General features: G+C 37.5%; 1 protein-coding gene and 1 long non-coding RNA gene across 5 annotated transcripts in view; both read left to right on the forward strand.

Annotated features, from left to right (window-relative positions):
- Positions 1-23,083, forward strand: part of LOC134754495 (uncharacterized) — a 400,626-nt gene that overhangs the window by 334,241 nt on the left and 43,302 nt on the right. The gene's annotated exons all lie outside the window — the stretch shown is intronic.
- Positions 329-23,083, forward strand: part of LOC134754350 (medium-chain specific acyl-CoA dehydrogenase, mitochondrial) — a 33,294-nt gene continuing 10,539 nt past the window's right edge. The window contains exons 1-7 of one of the 3 annotated variants that reach the window (XM_063690635.1): positions 329-495; positions 2,354-2,450; positions 7,760-7,927; positions 10,097-10,197; positions 18,970-19,050; positions 19,847-19,977; positions 21,375-21,483. In XM_063690635.1, the coding sequence (XP_063546705.1) occupies positions 478-495; positions 2,354-2,450; positions 7,760-7,927; positions 10,097-10,197; positions 18,970-19,050; positions 19,847-19,977; positions 21,375-21,483 (705 nt within the window). In that variant the 5' untranslated portion in view covers positions 329-477. Of the gene's footprint in view, positions 496-2,353; positions 2,451-7,759; positions 7,928-10,096; positions 10,198-12,848; positions 12,953-18,084; positions 18,186-18,969; positions 19,051-19,846; positions 19,978-21,374; positions 21,484-23,083 lie in introns of all 3 variants that reach the window. The other 2 variants (XM_063690633.1, XM_063690634.1) reach the window with 2 other exon arrangements.

Below are 23,083 nucleotides of genomic sequence, written 5' to 3' on the forward strand. Positions count from 1 at the left end.
GGAAAGGGACAAACGATTATTAGCGGCGTCTCAACTTTAGTAGACGTTTATGAATAAGGCCCTATAGTATATATAAAGTTGGTCAAGCAAATATTGTCAGTAAATATGAACAAAAAAAACTACACTCATCCCCTTCTTCTGGGCGCCAGCACCAGTGCAAGACAAAGACAGTATGACTCTCTCCCTCAACGCCCGAAATGAGACAGTCCTTTAACAAACTATACCTACCAATTTCTTTTCTGATCAAATCGTTTGATATCATCAACTCGTCTGGACTGGCCTTATAGCTTCACTCCCCACCTCTCACAACTTCATTTTTGATTTATTTATTATTGTAATAGTCGTAGGGTTCCTTTTAGGTTCATTCTATTTTACGTGTCGTGTTATATGCACGACACTTAGCAAAGTCATAACACAGTGCAAAGTCCAGAAATCAGTCAAATTTTTATTTTATTGAAAATTAATCTTTTTAACAAAATGCAGCCATTGAGCCAAGTAAGTATTCAGTTTTGTGTTTACTTTATGCTTATTAGTATCGCCAAAAGGTTTCAAAATATTAACCATAAATTTTATCCGGGATTAGGTTCTTAGGTTAAAAGCTCGTTATAATAATTACTCTTTGCTTGTACAGTATATACAGTAGATAATCATAGAAAAGCTTGAACTATCAGAGGTTAACAAGATGTCCAAAACTTAAAACCCTATAAATAAATAAAGATTTAAAAAAAACAAGATGTCCAAAGTTCGTTTAACAGTACGACGTTCGGCCAATGTTACTTAACTGTCAACAAATAATTATCAAACGAGATTTAATTATACGTACAGTACCTACTCCCATATCGTTTACTAATAGATTTATTACTAACATGATAAAGTAGAATTTTATAACAGGCACTTATAATCAATCTAGCCATCTCGTCTCGTCGCCATCATCGTTTCGACGATCTGTCGTCCGTTTCGTCGTTTCGACCCTGCCTATGAAGCCCATCCCGGGTTCAAATCCTGATAAGGGCAATTATCTGTGTGATGAGCACGAATATTAAATTTGTTCCTGAGTCATGGGTGTTTTCTATGTATATAAGTATTTATGTATTATGCAGTACAGGCCAAAAGTATAAGTTCACCTTTGTTTTCGGTAGAAATGAGTACTTTTGTGCGATAATTTTTTGCAGTTCGGATATCGAAATTTGTTTCCAACTGATCCGTTATTGTTTCCGGAGATGTGTTTGATTAGTCTCGTACATTTCTAAACAGCTCATTCCAGAAAATCTTATATATTGTTGATTAAGCACCTACAACACAAGCCATATTGAGCTTACCATGGGGCTTATTTAATTTGTTTAAGAATGTCCTATAATATTTATTATTATTTATTTTATCTTGTTGATAAAAAAAAACTGGCCAATTGCGAGTTGGACTTACACAGCGAGGGTTCCGTACTTTTTAGTATTTGTTTTTATAGCGGCAACAGAAATACATCATCTGTGAAAATTTCAACTGTTTAGCCGAGTCAGACGGACAGCGGAGTCTTAGTAATAGGGTCCCGTTTTACCCTTTGGGTACGGAACCCTAAAAAAGTAGTATAGAAGTTTATATTTTATTAACATTGTGCACTTATTTCTAGTAAATTTGTTGTTTAGGTTGGTATCATGCAGCCTGGATTTATTTTAACCTGTTTGCAATTATTAATGCTGCGGCTGCTGATTGCTGTTTAATTATTGTGCTGTCGCAATTTGCCAGATGGCAAATTGGCGCCGGATATCAACATTACAATATAGTTTGGTGGGCCAAACTCAGCAGCAAAGATAGATATAACTCCGTAATAGATGGATACAGTCTAAAGAAAAAACGTGCCTCGAAAATCAAGAAAATTTGATTCTCGTTCAGAGGGCGCTACTAGCTTTGGCCTACTGTCGTATAGATGGCGTTGACGGTTTCGTTTGTTATTTAACAATTTTAACGCATATCAGTGAAAGAACATGGGTCAAAATCATAAAAATAATTAATGCAAATAAAAAAAATCATTTATCCATATTTAAATACATTTTATCGTACATTTATAAATCTTCATTTTTAGTTTTAAAGTGTGTCGACAGATGGCAGTGAATTTACTGGGGTTACAAAATTTACTATAACAGTACCCCTCTAGTATAAGTTACTCTATGCTCAGCAGTTACAAAAAATACTTATCTATTTTGGGTTGATGATAATAGCAAGTCAAACCTGTAGGAGGTGTTCTTGTCTAAGAATCTGTGCAATTTGTTATTTACAAAAACTTAGTGTAAGATTATTTGCTTATTGTATAATGAAAATTTGTAAAATATTTTGTGTGTTCAATTAGTAATTTTTATAGCTTGCCCGTGCCACCCGCCCACTGTACCGTCAGCTGTCAACCACGCGCCCGGCAGCTGCGGCTCCAAAACCTGTCCCAACTACTGGCTTCTCCTTTGGTAACAATCATTTACTGAGTGTTTTCGAAAAAATTTGTACATTTCATTCATGTCTTCAAAATATTGACTTCTTGGGCTCATTTTATTCAGAACCATTAGTACATTCCACGCCTCATATATGAAAAAATGTGTCCCAAGATTTCCTTTCCAGATCGTCACTTTTTTGTATGAATAATTTATTTATTTGAATGAACGTGACGCACTAGAAAAATATTTTTTCATACAAAATTTTGGAACACATTTTTTCATGTATGAGGCGTGCATTTTGAAGACATGAATGAAATGTAATTTTTTTTTTGGAAAACGCTATACTATGTTCATCGCCATATTTTTAAAATTATAAAGTGGTAATCGGTATTTGTTCCTTGAAATGTACCATCAAGTACCATGCCATTGAAGAGCGAGATTAATGGCTAACACCGTACGACAACAGCAATGTTATTTTATTGCAGATAACAGTGTTACCATAAAAGGCTATTTTTTATTACTAGATTAAGATTATCATCAAGTTAACTGTTGATGTACCTATTATTAATTTATTACCAAATGAAGAAACACATTGTTTACGTAACATTTATTGATAGAGTTAGACCAAGAAAAGTCTGCAATGATTTTGATAGCACACGCAGTGCAAGTGTTATTTTAAACGTCAAACCTATAAAATTATGATATGACGTATAATTTGACACAATGTGTTGTATATCAACTGCAGCTAAATCAAACGTAGGGGACGTTTGTTTTTTTCGAATTTTTAATTATCAAAAATTAGTTTGAACACTTTGAACTAGAGATGGGCGCCGACCCCTAAAATCGCGGCGGCGGCGTGGCCATATTTTGATGACCTTAGGGACTACTTACTTGGCTGGCGCGATGACCCAAAATGAGTCTTGGCCTCCAATACAAGAGCACGCCACTTTGCCCGGTCCAGAGCGATCTCACGCCAGCTTCTGGCGACGCCGAGCTCACCGAGATCCGCCTCCACTCCATCCGTCCAACGGCCCAACCTTGGGGACGGTTCCTTAAAATCTTATAGCATTTTTTTATGATATAAGAGGCAAACGAGCAGACGTATCAGTATCACCTAACGGTAAGGGATTACCGTCGCGCGTAATTGTGTTGCCGCGGCCTTTATATAGGCCAGGAAATAAATGCCCAAAAAAAGGTATAGAGGGAAATGCAAGGAACACAATTTTTAACTTCGTAGCTTTGTTTGGACTAGTTAGGAGATGAACATATCAAAAGTCCCCGGCCATAACCCTGGTGCTGGGGGGGGGAGGGGGGTTTGAAGGTTCCATTTTTCGGTTTTTCGATTATATCTCGGAAACTATGCGTCTGAGCGACTTGGCCACTTATACAAAATGAAAAGATATTTAATTTGTTACAAGTTTTATTCAGTCAAGTTTTTCGATATCTTGTATAGTTTTTGAGATATCCGCTCTTCAAGGTTTATTTAGGGCTCTCATTTTTATGTTGATTATCTACATCGGTGAAGCTGCTAATTTATTTATGGTATCAACATTGACACCATTCCTAAGTAAAAACAAAATTAAAAAAAAATTTTTTTTATAAAACTCCTCTTTACGCTTAAACCGCCGAACCGATTTCGTTGAAATTTGGTACAGAGATGGTTTGAGTCCCGGGACAGTACATAGGATACTTTTTATAACCAAAATCATCTTTTAAGGGTGTGAAAAGTGGGGTGGAAATTTGTATGGGGAATCAATAACCGCTGAACCTATTTAAATAATATTTGGGATGGTCTACATGATTGATTTAGTTGATAATGATACCAAACATGACTTCAAACCTAAATTTAAACAGTATTAACCTCAGGAATTCAACTTCGGCGAAGAAGCTGAATTCCCCTCACACCAAATTTCTCACCTTCAAAGTATGATTTTTGAGATAAAAATTATATTATATCCTGTCTCGGGACTCAAAACACCTATTTACCAAATTTCAACTAAATCGGTTCAGCGGTTTAAGCGTGAAGAGGAGTTTAAAAAAAAGTTATTTTTTTAAAGTTTATATGTTTTTACTTCGGAAACGTGTATTGTTGGTACCATAAATGAATTCAGCACCCCCGATTTATACGAAAACGTTACCAAACCCGTCCTAGCAGCTTTACTGATGTAGATAATCAAGATAAAAATGAGAGCCCTACATAAACCTTCAAGAGCGGATATCTCAAAAACTAAACAAGATATTGAAAAACTTGACTGAATGAAGCTTGTAACAAATTAAATCTCTTTTCATTTTGTATAAGTGGCCAAGTCGCTCAGACGCATAGTTTCCGAGATATAATCGAAAAACCGAAAAATGGAACCTTCAAACCCCCCTCCCCCCCAGCAGCAGGGTTACGGCCGGGGACTTTTGATATGTTCATCTCCTAACCAGTACAAACAAAGCTACGAAGTTAAAAATTGTGTTCCTTGCATTTCCCTCTATACCTTCTTATTGCTTGGCCTAATATGAGAATACACTCTTTTATTGAAGGTCGTATCGGTCCGGAAATACCGCGCAGGCGCGGTAGTTTAATTTACTTAAGCTGTGCGAGGCAGGGAGTTTCTGAAGAAACGAGCAAGGGCTGCCAACCATCTAAGTGGTGAAGATGGAAATATTGTCGCGAAGGGCGCTGGTGGAAAGAAGCGGCAGGGCTTAATCCGAACTTTTTTCTCCATTATAATACCATTGAAAATGAAAAGCAAGGCTTCATCTGTACGCAGCGCCAAGGAATCAATCCGATCTGAAATACGCTGGCAACTGACAATTCGAGTCGCTCTTCGTTTGATGTAGTTCAGAGGGAGAAGCTGATACTGGGGTGCCCCTGCCCACAGATGAGAAGAGTATTCCATGTGTGGGAGAACCTGCGCCTTATAAAGCTGTAGGCGGTGGGCCAATGTGAAATACTGTCTCGATCTGTTGAGCACACCGAGCTTTTTTGAGGCTAATTTGGCCTTACCCTCTAAATGGCCGCGGAACTGGTTTTCACTCGAGATGTGGACGCCAAAGATTCTAATACTGGCTCTACTCTAATACCACAAATGCAAGCTTTTTTTGCGGTAAACGCGCAAATCTGTTAGGCAAGTTAAGTCGACTCCATTCAGAGTCTTCTTTTAGGGAAGTCTCAATTTCAGACACAAGTTTGTTTCGGCTCGACGTTTTCCCGAGAAATATTGACGCTGCTGGTGTAGAATACTTCACTACGTACTTGGCTGGTTTTTAAATTTATTAGTTACCTATAAGACTTTTACGTGTATAAGTAGGCATATTTTATAGACCGCGGGCCAGGAACAGATTTCATGACCAATCGCCTCCCGGGCGAAAACTCGTATAGTGGTTAACGGCTATGTATGATGAACCCTCGTGAACGTCAGCTGCCGCTCCGTTGGTGGGTTGAGGAATGGCAGCAAAATAAAGTCTATAATTTTTTTTTTGTCATCGCCTCCCGCTTGATACTTTGTCAGATGATAGTTCAGATGCTTTTGTAAATAAACAAAATCGTCAGCCGATTGTATCGCTGTGGAAAGACCGTCAGCTGGTCACATGAACATGTAAAAAAGAAATTTTTTTTCAGTCATCGGCGTCATCGCCTCCCGTTTGATACTTTGTTAAATGATAGTTCAGATGCTATTGTTAATAAAACAAATCGTCAGCCGGTTGTATCGCGGTGGAAAGACCGTGTTACGCGCTTCGGTGGCTGCCATTCCTCAACCCACCAACGGAGCGGCAGCTGACGTTCACGAGGGTTCATCATACATAGCCGTTAACCGCTATACGAGTTTTCGCCCGGGAGGCGATGACTGACGAAATTTGCGCCTGGCTCGCGGTCCATTAATATTCTTGCTTATAGAATTGTATTGTTTGCATGCTGTTTGTGGACAGCTGAATAAGGAGGACAACAATAAACGTGAACATCTGTGACTGTACCCTTTTCAAACAAATAAATGATTTATGATAAAAAACCGGACAAGTGCGAGTCGGACTCGTCCACCGAGGGTTCCGTACTTTTTAGTATTTGTTGTTGTAGCGGCAACAGAAATACATCATCTGTGAAAATTTCAACTGTCTAGCTATCACGGTTCATGAGATACAACCTGGTGACAGACAGACGGACAGCGGAGTCTTAGTAATAGGGTCCCGTTTTTACCCTTTGGGTAAAGAACCCTAAAAAAATGTAAATATTGAACCGAAGAATTAAGTTGAATGGCTCTCTGAAGCTCGACTAGTGAGCCATCTGATTAAATTTCTAGACCCCCGTTATGTACGGTTAGTTATGGTGGTGTATCCAGCCGGGCTAGCACATGATTGGCGCTACACATGGTATAATAATATACTCCGCCTGGTACTCTCTTCCGAGACTCGCGAACCACGTGACGTACACAAGCCTATGTCATCGTGAACCTTTTAACAGCACGATGACGTAGGCTTGTGTCAGTCACGTGGTTCGCGAGTCTCGAAAGAGAGTACCTTGTTTTATTATACCATGGGCGCTACACTATGTCGCCGCGAGATAGACTACCCGGACTGTCTTTAATTAATACAGTTAGAAAAAGACGGGTAGTCTATCTCGCGGCGAGATACTGTCGCGCCAATCATGTGCTTGGCCTACTGGTGTCCAAGTCCAAAGATCGATAAGTATGACATGTCCTACAGTACAAAGTTCGAAATTTGTCCTTTAGACAGCGATCAACGTAGGCACTAACGTTATCGTTGCGTATCAGATGTAATGCAGAATGGATTAGATTAGCGGCCGTATTTTGAGAATGATAATGTTGTTTTAATAGGTAATTTATCTATACAAGAAATTATACTAAAAAACAAATAGTCGGCTGAAGTCGCAAACCTCTTAACTTTCATTTGAAGTAGGCAATTAAGACGTTTGCGACTTTAGCCTAGTGCGTAAATACAATACGGGCGAATATTTAAACGGTGGTTAGCATAGGACCTATGAAGTATATTGAGATAAATTTTGCTTAGATATACAACGAAAATATTAACCATACAATATAATTTATGATTACACGGATAAATTCTATACCTAGTTTAATTTATCGCCCGTATTCGATTTACACACTGTATACCTAGACTAACAGATTGGTATTTTTAACCGCCTTACTACCACATAACAAAAATTCCCTCCTTGTGTTTTTATTTATGATTTTTCTACATCAATTACCAGTTTTAGTCGAAAGGAAAAAAATAAGACCCAAAAATCTTGATAAACTTTGCTTAGGATAATATAGCGGTAGAATTATGTATATAAAAAAGTAAGTTTGTTTAGCAATTTGTTTGACTGCGGTTTACAGAGCTAACCGACGAGCAAAAGGCCCTGCAGGAGTTAGCCCGCAAGTTCACCAAGGAAGAGATAATCCCAGTCGCGGCGCAGTACGACAAGAGCGGCGAGTACCCATGGCCCATCGTCAAGAAGGCCTGGGAGGTCGGCCTCATGAACGGACACATCCCCGAACATTGCGGTAACGTTATCATTCTATGTTATCCGTCTTTTAATTTGATTGTGCGAATCAATCCTAACCGAACAAACAAATACAGTGGAACAATGTGAATATTTTTTCTTAGTAACTCTACCGTAATAAAATTATGAAATAAATTCCTTATAATTAAGCTCAGTAGTCAGTAGAACTATTAATAAGAAAAAAATCCCATTCGTTCCACTAAATATTTGAGTAGTGGGGCAATAGTTATTTGTTTTACAGGGGAGGAAAGTTGTTGTTTAACTTCTTGTACTAATATTGATACTGATACCCAAACAAGCGAAATAAAGTACCTACATTTTAGATGAATGCACCCACGAAAGATTACCTTAAGGGGCCTGTAGACGGGCCACATTTTCACTGCAATATGTGGCCGGCAACTATTGGTGTCCCTCTCTTACTCACATGTTAGAGAAAGACACCAATAGTTGCCGGCCACATATTGCAGTGAAAATATGGCCCGTCTACAGGCCCCATTAGGTAGGGTATGTACACTCAAGGGCATAAATATATATACATTCCCAAAGTTTCAAAAATATATGTGTACGCTCTTACACCTTAGACAATAAAGTCGTGTTCACATATTTTTAAGCCATTTGTCTGGATCGATATTTTTGCCTTCGACTGTACACGAGAGTTCACTTTAGATGCAACACCACAATATATACTTCCTGTCTGCTAAAACAGTACAATATTGAATTTAAACTACAATAACCCATTTAACCGAAATACTTCGTGAACAAAGTGTTGTACGAAGCACTATAAATGAATATAGTCTAGGATAAAATAGTAGATTGTACAACAAGGGCATAAAGCGATCCATTCTTATCCTAGGCAATTTATTGGTTCGAGCGCAGCGAGGACCAATATAGTCGAGGATAAAAATGGGCATTTATGCCTGAGTTATACACTCTGCTATTCACTTCGAGTGTGAGTAAAATATACAAATATATCCAATATTTTAGGGTATTTATTCAAAACAAGAAAATTGTACTCGGTTGTGCCTGTGGCGCGAGGCACGGCGGTCGGGAGCGCGCCGGTCTTGCGCGCCCCGGCAGGGCTGGTAGTTTGTATGGCAGATTTTGGACTTCATTGCTAAGTCAATAAGGGTCGTAATAGATGATTTTACTTTATGCTCTAGAATATAATGTAACGAATGTAACGATGTGTGTTACGGAGCGTTACACTATCAACCTTCGTGCTATTTCTGGCACTTAACAGTCTAAATTCCCTTTTGCTGGTTTTAATTTTCAGTACGATCCAAAACTTCGATCAACATCATTATATTCTAACGTACTATAGGTACATACTTCCTACCCTACATAAGGTCAAAAGCTGCTTATCTCACGTCTACAGTATAATTGTTATCAGAACATTTATACAATCTTAATGTTGGCCATTGTTTACGGATTTTGATGGCATAGAGGGTTTATGATACGTGTGTAGATAATAGTACATTTCGATGCTAGTGCGAAAGGTATGTCATTACGTCACGAATACCGAGATATCTTGCCACTCGCCTACGGCTCGTGTCCAGTCTCGGGACGAGTGAAGAATGACATTTCCGCACGTGTATCAAACGACGTTTTTTAATACAGTTGCGAAAAAATAAGAAAAACAACAACTAAGGAATAAAAACAAAATCGACTGTTGCCTTTGGAAACTTAGTTGCAGTAAGAAAAAACGCCTCTTCTTTGACAGCCGTTTCGGCAGCTATTCCTACCTCTACCTTCCATAGCTATTCCGTTCCATTCAGACAACTTATTAAGAACGGTTTTTCAATCTTCAATATTAAAAAATAAACGTGTTATATGTATATTTTTCGTATTCTTACATTAACAGTAGGTTTTTATGTTGGTTACGACGTTTAAAGGAAACTAATATTATCTAACTAATATATCAATAAGTAGTCATGAATTGGAACAAGTATAAATTTTAAAAAAATTGGAAAGTAAAAACCACTAGTTCGCGAATACCAACTTTTCGCACGCTAAACAGCTACGTAAAGTAGCACTTTTTGAGCAACTGTATTAAAAAGTAACTTTATATGTTTCTTAAGAATAGAAACCGGAATTGATACAAGAACATTTTTCGATTTTACGATATTTTTGTTTCACCACCGTTAACGGGTCTTTTTAACCTCAACGACAGGCGGCCTAGGACTAGGGGTGTTTGAGAATTGCCTAGTCGCAGAGGAAATGGCGTTCGGCTGCTCCGGGATCATGGCAGCCATTTACATCACCGAAGTCGGAGTGAGCTCTAATGCAACTCTGTTCTGTGTGGGTTGACTGGAATGGTTGTGAAAATCTGGCGGAATGAAGACAGACAATGAGATTAAAAACTAAAGGGACAACGCAAGCTAATGCCAGTGTACAAATAAAAAAAGGCACAAGCGCTACTTTTGTCGATTTATTATTTATTTATGTTATGAACTAAAATATTGAGTATATAATTCTACATGGTTCAACGTCTATTGGCAAATTTTAACCTCATTGTCAGTTATTCATACTTACTGTTATTTCTACATATCATTATTCATCTTAACAATAACATCCATATGAGTACTGCCACACAAAGTTCAGATATTGAAGCAAGGTTAGGCTTTTTGTATCTTTAGATCATATCAAAGGTGCATTTTATATTGTCGACTTAATCGTCAGATTTTTATTTGAGTTATAAATGCGACAGGTTCTAAGATACTATGTTGTTTTTAGAGAAATGAAAATTATTTCTATTTTTATGTGTGGACAGACAAAAGGAAAAACAAACATTCAAGTCAGCTATTTCAGGTGGCATTAGGATCGTTCGAAACGAGTATGATCGTGAAAGAGTTAGCGTTTGGCTGCACGGGTGTAACGTTAGCTATCACTGGTAGCGGAAGCCGCTCGACCCCAACTTCAAAGGAATACCGCAAATCGATGTACAGGTTAGCCGTTTGGCACACACATACTAGAGGCCAAAACAAAATTTTTGACCCGCAGTTCCTAAAAAAATTTCGCTGCCCCCCGCAGCGAAATTGGTAAAACATTATTTTTTTTGTATGGAAAAAAATATATTCCAAAACCTATCGAGTGTGGTATCATACGAAAGGGCTTTTTGAGGCGATTCTAAAAATATATCACATCATTACATTTCGGGCATTTTTTTTAAATTAAAACAAAAAGAATTTTCAAAACATACCAAGTTTGGGCTCCTCCAAACACGATATGGCTGATTTTTTTTTGTACAATATACCACAAATGAAACGTGATATCCTCATGTCTAACTCCAAGAAAGCAATTTTGAAAATAATATCATTAGCAATTTTTTTTTTAATTTTTCAATTTTACAAAGTGACACAGTTCTACTTCAATACCTATTTCACGAGACTTATGGAACTATACTGCAGATACGTTACATATTAATCATAAAATGATACGTAATATCCATATATCCAACGGGAAATACCTCTTTAACCCTTTAACTGCGCCTTTTCATCAGTTGGTATAATTTGTTTAGTTATTGACACAAAATATCAAGGTTGTATCCTCCAGCTACGATATACCTTAGATTTTTTTTGTACAATATACCACAAATGATACGTAATATCTTGATATCGAACCCCAAGAGAGCAATTTTGAAAATAATATCATTAACATTTTTTTTTAATAAACAAAAAAAAATCAGCATATCGTGTCTGGAGGAGCCCAAACTTGGTATGTTTCGAAAATTCTTTTTGTTTTAATTAAAAAAAAATGCCCGAAATGTAATGATGTGATATATTTTTAGAATCGCTTCAAAAAGCCCTTTCGTATGATAGGTTATGAAAAAACACACTCGATAGGTTATGAAAAAAAAATGTTTTACCACTCCCCCCCGCAGCGAAATTTTTAGGAACTGCGGGTCAAAAATTTTTTTTGGCCTCTAGTATGTGTGTGTCAAACGGCTAACTTGTACATCGATTTGCGGTATTTTTATACGAACGGGTTAGACTATGGCAGTGGTTTGGGAGTGAGTGGTCAACACCAAATATTTTTATGGCTTTGCTAGCCTCCACTTTCAAAATATTGTCAAATGAGCTGCTTGGGATAGTTCCATAGGTATTGTATTTTAAATTCGTCTACCTCTACAAACAAATACTTATTATAATACAGTAACTTTATACATTTAGCGTTTGCGTCAAATCCGGTAGTTCTGATTTTTTGTAGACTTGTTTATGATGTTGGCCCAATGAATAATCCAAGTTTGAGACCTCTATCGAGCGCTGAACGCACCTTTGTCAAAAATCGAAAAAACCGCGAAAAATTCGTTTTTTTTTTAATTTGGACGATTATGATACTAGTTTTTGATAGTTTCTTCTCAATACGTTTTTAAAGAAGACTAAATTTTCTACAATACTAGACTAGAATTGGCTCTGTAGATTTCATAGTTTCCGAGTTTCAAACGAATTCGTAGGCTAAAGGGTCCCACTGACTATTAGTCCGCCGGACGATATCGGCCTGTCAGTTGTTCGGAACTGTCAAATTTTTGTTCTAACTGACAGTCCGATATCGTCCGGCGGACTAATAGTCAGTGGGCCCCTTAAGTAAGAGCAGTGAGTATGTACTTTTGTCTCAGGCGATGCCGCTTGTCACGATTGTGGCATAGGTAAATAAATAATAGGTATTAAACAAGGGCCTGACACTCTTTGATAGAGAAAGATAGTCTTATTGCGAATGTACTGAAAATCGCTTGCTAGTTCTTGAACCGTCTAAATGGGCTTTATTCATGGAGGTACGAGTATGGTATGGTTTATTATTTGCCGCATCTAATAGGTACCTATACAGGTTAGGTATTAATTTGTTCATTTTAACATATAATGAAGTCCCTGTTGCCTACACAGTATGCTAAAATATTTCTTATGTACAATTGAGGGGTTTTTCAGGCGGTGTTGGTAATCTAGGAGTGTTCGAGGAGTGTTTGATCGGCGAAGAGTTCGCATTCGGGTGCTCTGGCATCTGTACAGCCATTGGGGGCACCAACCTGGGCGTGAGTCCGTGACATGGGTTGCTAATCGCTGGCCGTCTCGGCTTAACGCTATCCATACTAATATTATAAATGCGAAAGTCTGTCTGTCTGTCTGTGTGTTACCTCTTCACGCTTAAACCGCTGAACCGATTTAGTTGAAATTTGGCGTAGAGATAGTTTGAGTCCCGGGGAGGGACATAGGATAGTTTTTATCCCGAAAATCATCCCTTAAGATAAGAGGGTGAAAAGCGGGGTAGAATCATCTGTTATTTGTATAGTTATTATTAGTTTTTTTTTCTTGTGTAATTTAACATTTATATTTATGTAATTGTTTTTTTTGTAATTTTGGATTAATTTTATTGTTTGTAAAAATTGACATGTAAAAGTGCCCCTGTGGCCTATTTGCTGAATAAATGTTTGATGTTGATGTTGAATCATGATGTAATTGAGATAATTAATGAGTTGCCTAATATTTGTGTGCATATTATGCTCAAATTGAATGATTGCTATAAGACTTTCGTCAGGCGCTATTCTTACTCTAGCTAGGGTTACTAAGTCCACGCAGCCGAAGTCGCGGGCAAAAGCTATCTACTATAATTCACATTACCATAAAAATTTAAATACATCTCTCGCCTTAGCTATCAGCGCAACTTCGTGGCGGGTGTGGAGGAAAATGCATGTAATATAGTGATGGCTGACTCCTAGTCACGAATATGCGTCGAACATTGCCGGCCGACTCACATGCCTATAGTGTTTGATTCGATCGTCATTGATCGATGATCATCAATGACGATCGAATCAAACACTTCAATAACTTCCGCCAAGCCAATGAACTCATTTCTGTAAACTTATTATTCACTTATATTTTTGTGTTGTCTTTCACGTTGTCATTATGTCATACTTTCAAATGGATAAGGTAGTGGTGGATACATATATGATGTGGCTAGATCTTAGAATTGATATTTTAATGATGTGGCATTCATTTCATGAAATGAACGGTTTCTTGAAACCCTAGAGGCGAAAAAAAAGTGCTTTTTATTAATGAGTGACAGAATAATTGGTGACCTGCAGCTGTCCAAAATCGGTTCTGTTGAAGCTTCTACCTCTATTAAAAACCTACTGTGTTATTGGTCTACTTATGGTCTTCCCGTGAACATTGTACACAAACAAAAGATTTTTTTACCTTAGGTACTTTATATATTTATTATCATCCTTATTTTTGGAACAAAAATACAGACAATATTGCCGACCCTCTTATTTCAAAGACATCAATGTAGTTCAGTAATATAATAGTATATTATTGCAGAGGCCGGGAAAGTGCAATTCGTGGATGAGTTTCGAGTTTCGATGTTGTTGAAAGAAGACGAATCCACTTGCTATTCCTGCCGAGGCATATATAGCAGGAATCGTTACCGGTATAACTTAAAATCAAAATATCACGTAGCATTTGAAATATTTATTTGATATTGTAGAATGGTATTTAGGTAAGGACAATGAGTTATCAGATTTCCTAAATGAAATCGAAAAATATACACAACCAACCGAGATACCGAAATTGAATACCGGTAATTTGTTATAGAGCAACAAGCATCACTCAAATCGAACCTCCACATCAAAAACGTCAAAACAATTTCCCTCTTTAATTATTTTTTACAAGTTAAAGGCACAACTTATTCTGCCATTCAGTACCATCATGGAGACTATATAAAGGAGCCAAATCTCTATGTATGAAAAGTGTCCATCAAAAAACAGTAATTAGGCGGCGCCACCATACACCGAAATACTACCAAAAACAACCTACGTAATTTGGTCGGGTTATTTGTTGCCTTACATGTTATACTCACGTCCTATAGCCTAATTAGCGCCACCGGAGAGATTAAGAACTATTATTTAAAGCTGAAAGCGGTCACTTTTGCAACAATTCTGCCATAAGAGATAGACATCCTTTCTATACCATTCATACTATAGTGTTTTTTTACTTCCCGTCCGGTAGAAAAGGTCAGAATGATTAGATTTTTTTTAAATTGGAATTTTACAATAAAGAACTTCTCGTACTATTTTTGCTTCAATAAGGTGAACATTTCCGAGAATATTGGAGAAAAAACTATTCCATATTATATTTTAAACAATACGAAAGAAATGTGATTTTACAAGCAACTAGACAGATGATGAACTTAAGAATTATTCAAAGTAGGTAATTTATTAAGCTTAAGAAATCCCAAGTAATCTGGAAATACAACAAATAGTACCAACCGCCATATACCAACATTGTATTATCGACGAAAGATAATAAATAATACTTAAAGCCTCGTATGTAAGATAAGCATATAACATTGAAGTTTCCCAAGTTTGTCTTGGTTTCCATCTGCATTTGTAGGTTATTTATTTTATTTTCTCGAACATGCAATGAAATATCGTCCTTATGTGCGTCAAAACAGGCTTCAAATATATATATATATTATTATGTAATTCGTTTTAAATGTCTAACCTCATATGGAAATATTTCTGGATTAAATAATTTCATTCATTCATTCATTCAAAGTATCACGTTTCGGGCGGAGCAACTCGAGAGAACTGTAAAGGAATTTCATACGAAACTGAAGGCCTAGGACGGAAGTATTTTTTTAAAATTTTAATGTAAACATGGCGTCTGTGTTCATGAACAGGTTAAACAGCTGAATTATATGTTTTTTTTTTTTTTTCTAGTGGCTGAATGGTTCTTTTCTTGATGGACTTGAGGGCGGTGTTGCCCGTAGCCAATGTCACGTAAAAGGATAGGAACAAAATAAATGCTCTTAGAGCACGACGCTGTTCGGTGGTTGTTGTAGTTGTCTCGTAAAACCGATAGCTGGATTTTACGAGAAGCACGTGGACTACCGGCCGTTGACTCCAAAATGGTGGTTAAACACGCTTTGAGATTAATTCTCCATTCACTGCACACTACCACATTAGATTATTGTATAATAAAGCTATCGATATTACACTTTAAACAATATTAATGAGCAAAAAACGAAGGAATTAATCACGAGGCTACTATCAAGATGGCGTTCGAACCGGAAGTCCGGCTGAATGGTTATCGGACCAAAAATATCCGCGTTAACGCCTATTACACACGAACTGATATTAAGTATACTAATTTGTATAGCCCGCTCCATACTACGCTGCGCGCTGATTAGCGAATGCTCGTGCGAATGGAGCCTAAGTCACCAGATACCATAGACAATATTTAAAATCCTCTGCATTTATAGTTTGTCAAAGGACTGTCTCATTTCAAACATAGACAGAGAGAATCATACTATCTTTGTCTTACACTAGTACTAGCACCCAAAAGAAAAGGATGAGTATAGTATTTTTTTTGTTCTTATTTACTGACAATTTGGTTTGACCAACTATATCAGGTTGTGTATAATAACCCTAATAAGGTCTATTCGAACACTACACACGCGAAATACGCACGACTTCCGTAAAAAAATCATTATGTAGGGATTGGAGGGAAAATTAAAAAACTTTTGTCGAGTAGCTGGATTTTGTATTTGTGATTGACATTTATAAATAAAATTTCAATGTGAGTTCCGATGATAATAGCGACGAAGAAGTACTCCGTCACAATTGAGGGCGGAGGCAGAATTAGCAATTAATAACTTGTTGCCGCCAAAGTCGAAGGAGAAATTTGTTTTTTTTTTGAGTGGTGTATTTCTTTATTTCATTGCATATGTTTGAGAAAAGCACTATATATGCCTGGCCGTGAAAACGGCTTGCCGGCTGAGTATCACTATCCGGCCTCCCTACGGTCGGCCGTCTATACCTACTCAGCCGGCAAGCCCTTATTTCCCGGCTCCTGCAGTAATGTACTATTATTTAATCGTATGGCATCGTAGAATAGTCATAGATACAAGTTTAGTCCAATCAGCCACTCGATGGCCTCGTCGCTAAGGACGATACTGTAGGTACAGAATATGTAACCAATCCAGAAATACATAATTATACCTTTCATGCAAATAGGGAATGGTCCCGGTACTGAATTGGTATGTCGGTAACCGGAAATTCCCAGTTCTGGGACTGAATTTGTATAGAAAACCAGGGAGCACACCCTGCTTTCAAATAAATATTTATTTTAATCGGTACAGAAATGACGTAACTAATTTGGAAGGGACAAACATTTAAGAGGAAAGGGGCCGATCTGTTTTCCATACAAACGTAGTTCTCCTTTTCCTCCCTGGATATTGACATTATGGAAAATATTTTTACACAATTGTATGTATTTTAGTCATAGCAAAGAGGATATAATATAATAGAGCTGTACTGTCATAATAAATTTTGTAGCCACAATGCGCAGCCATCTATCGACACACGATTAAAACTAAAAATAAAAATATCAAAAAATGTACTAATATATGGATAAATATTTTTATTTTATTTGCTATATTTGCATTAATTATTTTTATATAATTTTGACCCATGTTCTTTCACTGATATGCGTTAAAATTGTTAAATAACAAACGAAACCGTCAACGCCATTTATCCGAGAATAGGCCAAAGGTTGCGCCATCTAATCGAGAATCAAATTTTCTTGATTTTCGAGGCACGTTTTTTCCTTAGACTGTATCCATCTATAACTTAGTTATATCTATCTTTGGTCATAGCTATGCCACAGAATAAGTAATAGTATTATCATGCCCCGATCGTTTCATTTGTTTAGTATTTTTATTTATTATAAAAGTTAGGAGCGAAAAACAGGTTTCATACAAATGTTTAAATGCTCCTAACTCTTATAATAATGAAAAAATCCAAAAAAATCAAACCCGACCATAGCTATCATTAAAATACATCAGATTGTGTAAAAATATTTTCAATAATGTTAATATCCAGAGAGGAAAATGGGGACTAGGTTTGTATGGAAAGGCGGTTTCGCGGCGGTCGTCCCCTTTCGTCTTAACGTCCTCCCAGCCTAGTGGGTAGTGACCCTGCCTACGAAGCAGGAGGTCCCGGGTTTGAATTTGAATCCTGGTAAGGGCATTTATTTGTGTTTTTATCACAGATATTTGTTCCTGAGTTATGGACGTTTTCTATGTATTATCTAAGTATGATTGTATCTACATGTATCCATTATATAAACCGTCGCTTACACCACTTCACCCTTCTTATTTCCTTAGGTGGTATGAACATGGGGGTTTTCGAAGGTTGCATGATAGCAGAGGAGCTGGCCTATGGCTGCACCGGTATCATGACTGCTATGGAAGCCAGTGGGCTTGGCGTGAGTGAAGCGATTGCAGTGTTTGGATGAATTACTCGCACTATGCATGATCCTATTAAAAATACTAATCGGTTTCCTTTACAAAGTTACTTTAGGGTTTCTTTCCTCTGAGTCCTAATGTTTGTAGAATGATCGAAGAATGTTATTTGATGTATAGAAATCAAATATTGGTCTTGAGTAGGTATACTGTAATAAATAAGTAAAACATAATTTGAACTAGGTACCTCATACGACGAATATATCGGTGTTATATTCATATGCCATTCTACTTATGTTAAGAGAAGAGAATGTAACCCGTGCATGGAAGCAGTTGGGAGTTCAACGTGACGGGCGTCGGAAGATTTGCTGTCAATGGAAAACGTGTCTAGTCTGCATGTTGCCCAGTCGCATTCGAGTCAAGTACTTTGTAGAGCGGACTATTTTAGGCATATCATTTTAGTTTCATTTGTTATTGTAATAACTTAATGAAGCAAAAGTATTCTGCCACTCGTGGCCAGTAGTTTTGGAGTGCAGCGAGTTTTGAAGTAGTTGTTCGGGCGTAATTTGAAGTCATGGCGTATAAAATTCACGTAAATGCATTATGCATACCTCACATATTGTCACGTCACTTCATCTCCATGGAGACTCGTATAATACGCTTCACGTCGTAGTTTACTAACATCATACCTTTTGCTTGCTTTATAGTGCTTTTATGTGCTTTGGGATATTGGTTTGATAGAACATTAGTATGTTTTATGTTTAATATCCCGTCCGTGAGCTAACTCCTTTATTTCTAATATTTCAGCAAACACCCGTGATCATTGCTGGTAATAAGGAGCAGCAAAAGAAGTACCTGGGCAGGCTAATCGACGAACCGCTCGTTGCTGTAAGTTTCCTCAACCTTAACACGTCTATCTTAAGATTATTTAGTATCTAGATAAAGAAAATAAAGTACGCTAAGCTTACTGTACCGTCAACACCGCACGGGCCTTCTAATGGCAAGCAGATACCGTAGGCTACGGACGAAACATCAGAGATGTTACATGCGCGGTACCAACTCTTGAAAGAATGCAGGTCACCGTCAACACAGTGTATCCTTGGAAGCTTTCACTCACCACTCACCAGAAATACTACAAAGAAACAATATTTATGGCTTCAGTACGTCGGGTACTTTCCCAATAGGGCGGCTCCAGATTATCTCTAATAATAACACATTCACTGCCAGCGCGAGCTTACGCGCTACGAGTATTTTCACGTATTTTCCGCTTTGTTTTGTAGCGAAAAGCGCTTACAAACAAACAATCCACCTATTAGCCGGTGGCTGGCAGTCATCATCTTCCTCGCGATGTCCCGGCATTTTGCCACGGCTCATGGGAGCCTGGGGTCCGTTTGGCGACTAATCCCAAAAATTGGCCTAGGCACTAGTTTTTACGAAAGCGACTGCCTAACCTAACCTAACCTAGCCCAACTAGGCCTTATTGGGATTAGTCCTGTTTCCTCACGATGTTTTCGTTCACTGCAAAGCGACTGGTAAATATCAAATGATATTTCGTACATAAGTTCCAAAAAGCTCATTGGTACGAGCCGGGGTTTGAACCCGCGACCTCTGGATTGCAAGTCGCACGCTCTTACCGCTCGGCCAACAGGAGTGAACGTGTTAAAAAGAAATTGAATGATTCTAGGCTTACGGTGTGACCGAACCCGGCGCAGGTTCGGACGTGGCCGGCATCAAAACCCGGGCCGAGAAGAAGGGCGACGAATGGATCCTCAATGGACAGAAGATGTGGATCACCAATGGGGGTGTCGCCAACTGGTAAAATCCATGTATTCGACAAAACTTTACTCCTTTCCAGATATGATTAGGTATATAGAAGGGACAATGGTTCTTTAGGGGTAGATTGGCACCATTCGGACACGGGGTAGCTCGGGTACAGCCACTCTTACAGAATATCAAACAGCGTATTTATTACAGCTTCGCATGTATAAGTAGCTGTTGGCGAGAGTCAGGTGTCCACGAAGTTAACCGCCAACGCAGCCGTCGCAAGCGACATTGGAGGAAGTAATGTGTTTTTGCACTCAAAGTAATTATTCGCAGCATATTATCAGATGTTTCGTGCTGAAGTAGAGTGTTAAATTGTATGTAACTATTGCTCAATTGTAAAAGTAACGAGTCACGAGGATAATAATGTATATATTTTGTAGGTTTTTGTACATGATTTATGGACAGGTTCAAATCTTTTTAGGGTTCCGTACCCAAAGGGTAAAAACGGGACCCTATTACTAAGATTCCGCTGTCCGTCTGTCTGTCACCAAGCTGTATCTTATGAACCGTGATAGCTAGACAGTGAATATTTTCACAGATGATGTATTTCTGTTGCCGCTATTACAACAAATACTAAAAACAGAATAAATTAAATAATTAAGTGGGCAGCGTAGAGCAGTTTTTATGTCACATGTCAATCAATAAGCAATGTCATTCAATAAATAAATAATATGGGACACGAGACAATCTTACGCAAATCGACCTTGTCCCACAGTAAGCTCAATAAGGTTGTTTTGCGAGTACTAGACACCGATGTATAATTATGTATAATGGTAATTATATATATAAATATTATAGGACATTCTCACACAGATTGACTAAGTCCCACGGTAAGCCCAAGGAGGCTTGTGTTATGGGTACTCAGACAACGATGTATATAACATATAAATACATAGAAAACAGCCATGACTCGGGAACAAATATCTGTGCTCATCACACAAATATATGCCCTTACCGGGATTCGAACCCAGGACCATCGGCTACATAGGCAGGGTCACTACCCACTAGGCCAGACCGGTCGTCATATATATAGCATAACATACTATTTTGTCATGACTTTATTTTTTATTTCAAAAACTTTTAGGTAAAAAGACAATTATAGCATTATTTAGGTAAAAAATTAAAAATACATATGTAGAGCACAAAGATACTCCATATAAAAATAATTTAATATTAGAACTTCAGAGATTATCTGGAATGGAGTTCAACATTATTTCGACATTGTGTGATTATCACACGAGATTAGGCTCTAACTGCGCCTATTAGAATAACCCAGTGTTTATTGCAAAGCGTCAGGGTCGCAATTGACATCATTTTAAGATTTTTGTAACTCACAATAAAGATTTCAATTTGAAAGATGCGCCAATACAGTGTTTATATATTTAAAGGTACTTTGTGCTGGCAAGAACTAACCCGGACCCGAAGTGCCCGGCCAGCAAGGCGTTCACTGGCTTCATCGTAGAGAAAGACTGGCCCGGAGTTACCCCCGGACGCAAGGTATGATTATAATGAAAATTGTGATTAAGGCAATATTTTGTTGTAACTTAATTTGAATCCTTGCCCAAGCAACACACAAGCAGGATAATGCAGTAAAATTATCATCTTATTCAAATTAAGATTGCATAAATTTTGTGTATAAGCGGTGGAAATTACCAAATTCGGAATAAAAAAATATGTGGGCCTGTATACCAATTTATGCTGAATAAGTTTTGTATAGTATCGGTTTTGCATATTAAAGCTGAATAATACTTATTTCTTGCACAGTTAGTCAGACATTATTCAGCTTAAAGCCTTTGTGGTTACTAAAAGCTGCAAAATAGAGCCATTAGCAGCAATTAGCTGTGTATATTCTGCGTAGTGGGATATTAAGCAGACAATATTAAGAAAAATGTGATAGTGGTTACTAAATGCTGAAAAGAAGCGTCCGTGGAGACTTTTTACTGTATAAAAGCAGTTACAGTTTCTGTTTTAATGCTAGTTTTTGAATAAAGGTTGACGCTATTACTGGAAGCTGTAAAGATATCCACATCTTATTTGTTATCCAGTAGCTACATATATGGGTTAATTATGGCTTTTATAGACATAACGTCTGAATAATAAATACTAGAACAACACTTATACCTAAGTTATAGCGATATTAGTACACATGTATTATCTTTTCTTGCTAAAAGCTGCTAAATGAACGCATTGAGAAGTGTTATTCAAACTACTGCTTAACAACAAGTGCGCGGTGGTCATTTATTCCATAAATGCAATAAACGGGCTAAGAGCATGTTGGGCCATGCTCAAATGAAATTTAATTTGTCATAATTTATAACTAGTAATTTATAAATATGTAACGGTTAAAGCTAGGTTTATAAGTTATAATTCTCAAGTGTCATATTATAATACTAAACACTTAAAATCCAGACGTTTTGCTAATGGGTGGGTCGCTTGGCGTTTATTCCATTTAGCAATAAAAACATTACAAAATCCAGACTTTTTGCTTCTTGACTGTTTAACGTTCATGTCTGTTTAGTAATTAAGACATTCTAAGATACAAACGTGTTGCTACCGGACCATTTAGCATTTGTGTCTATTAAGAAATAAAGACATTCGATGCTGCTATTCGATGTTTTGCCAAAGAGGCATTTAGCATTCATGTCTATGTAGTTACAAAGGCATAACACAATCCAGACATTTCAGCTATATTGTCCTTTAGCGATAAGGTAAATTTGATAGTGACCCGACGCCACAGCCCAAACTAATCTTTTTTTTTATTCAAAGAAAAAATGTGGGGCCAAACTAATGTCATGTCCTAAACTCTAGTGGCGCAACCTAGTAGAGCTATGTTTTTCCCGGGTAAATTAATTGTATTCTTAGTCAATTGGGGAGGCGAACAGGGAATTCCGGGCAGATTTATTGAATTCTGATTCGATTCGGGAGTAAATGTAGGCGAAATCAAAAATATGTATACATATTTTCCCTAGGGACTAAAATACGATTTTTGCCCCGCTTTGCAGGTCTAATATGAAGCACTTTTAGAGCATGAGAAGTGAAAAAATACTTTTGTTATGTTGGCTAAATGACTGGGATGCCATTGACTATTCGGAGTTTT

The sequence above is a fragment of the Cydia strobilella genome, chromosome Z (assembly GCF_947568885.1).
Source record: "Cydia strobilella chromosome Z, ilCydStro3.1, whole genome shotgun sequence".
In the NCBI taxonomy this organism is placed as follows: Eukaryota; Metazoa; Arthropoda; class Insecta; order Lepidoptera; family Tortricidae; genus Cydia; species Cydia strobilella.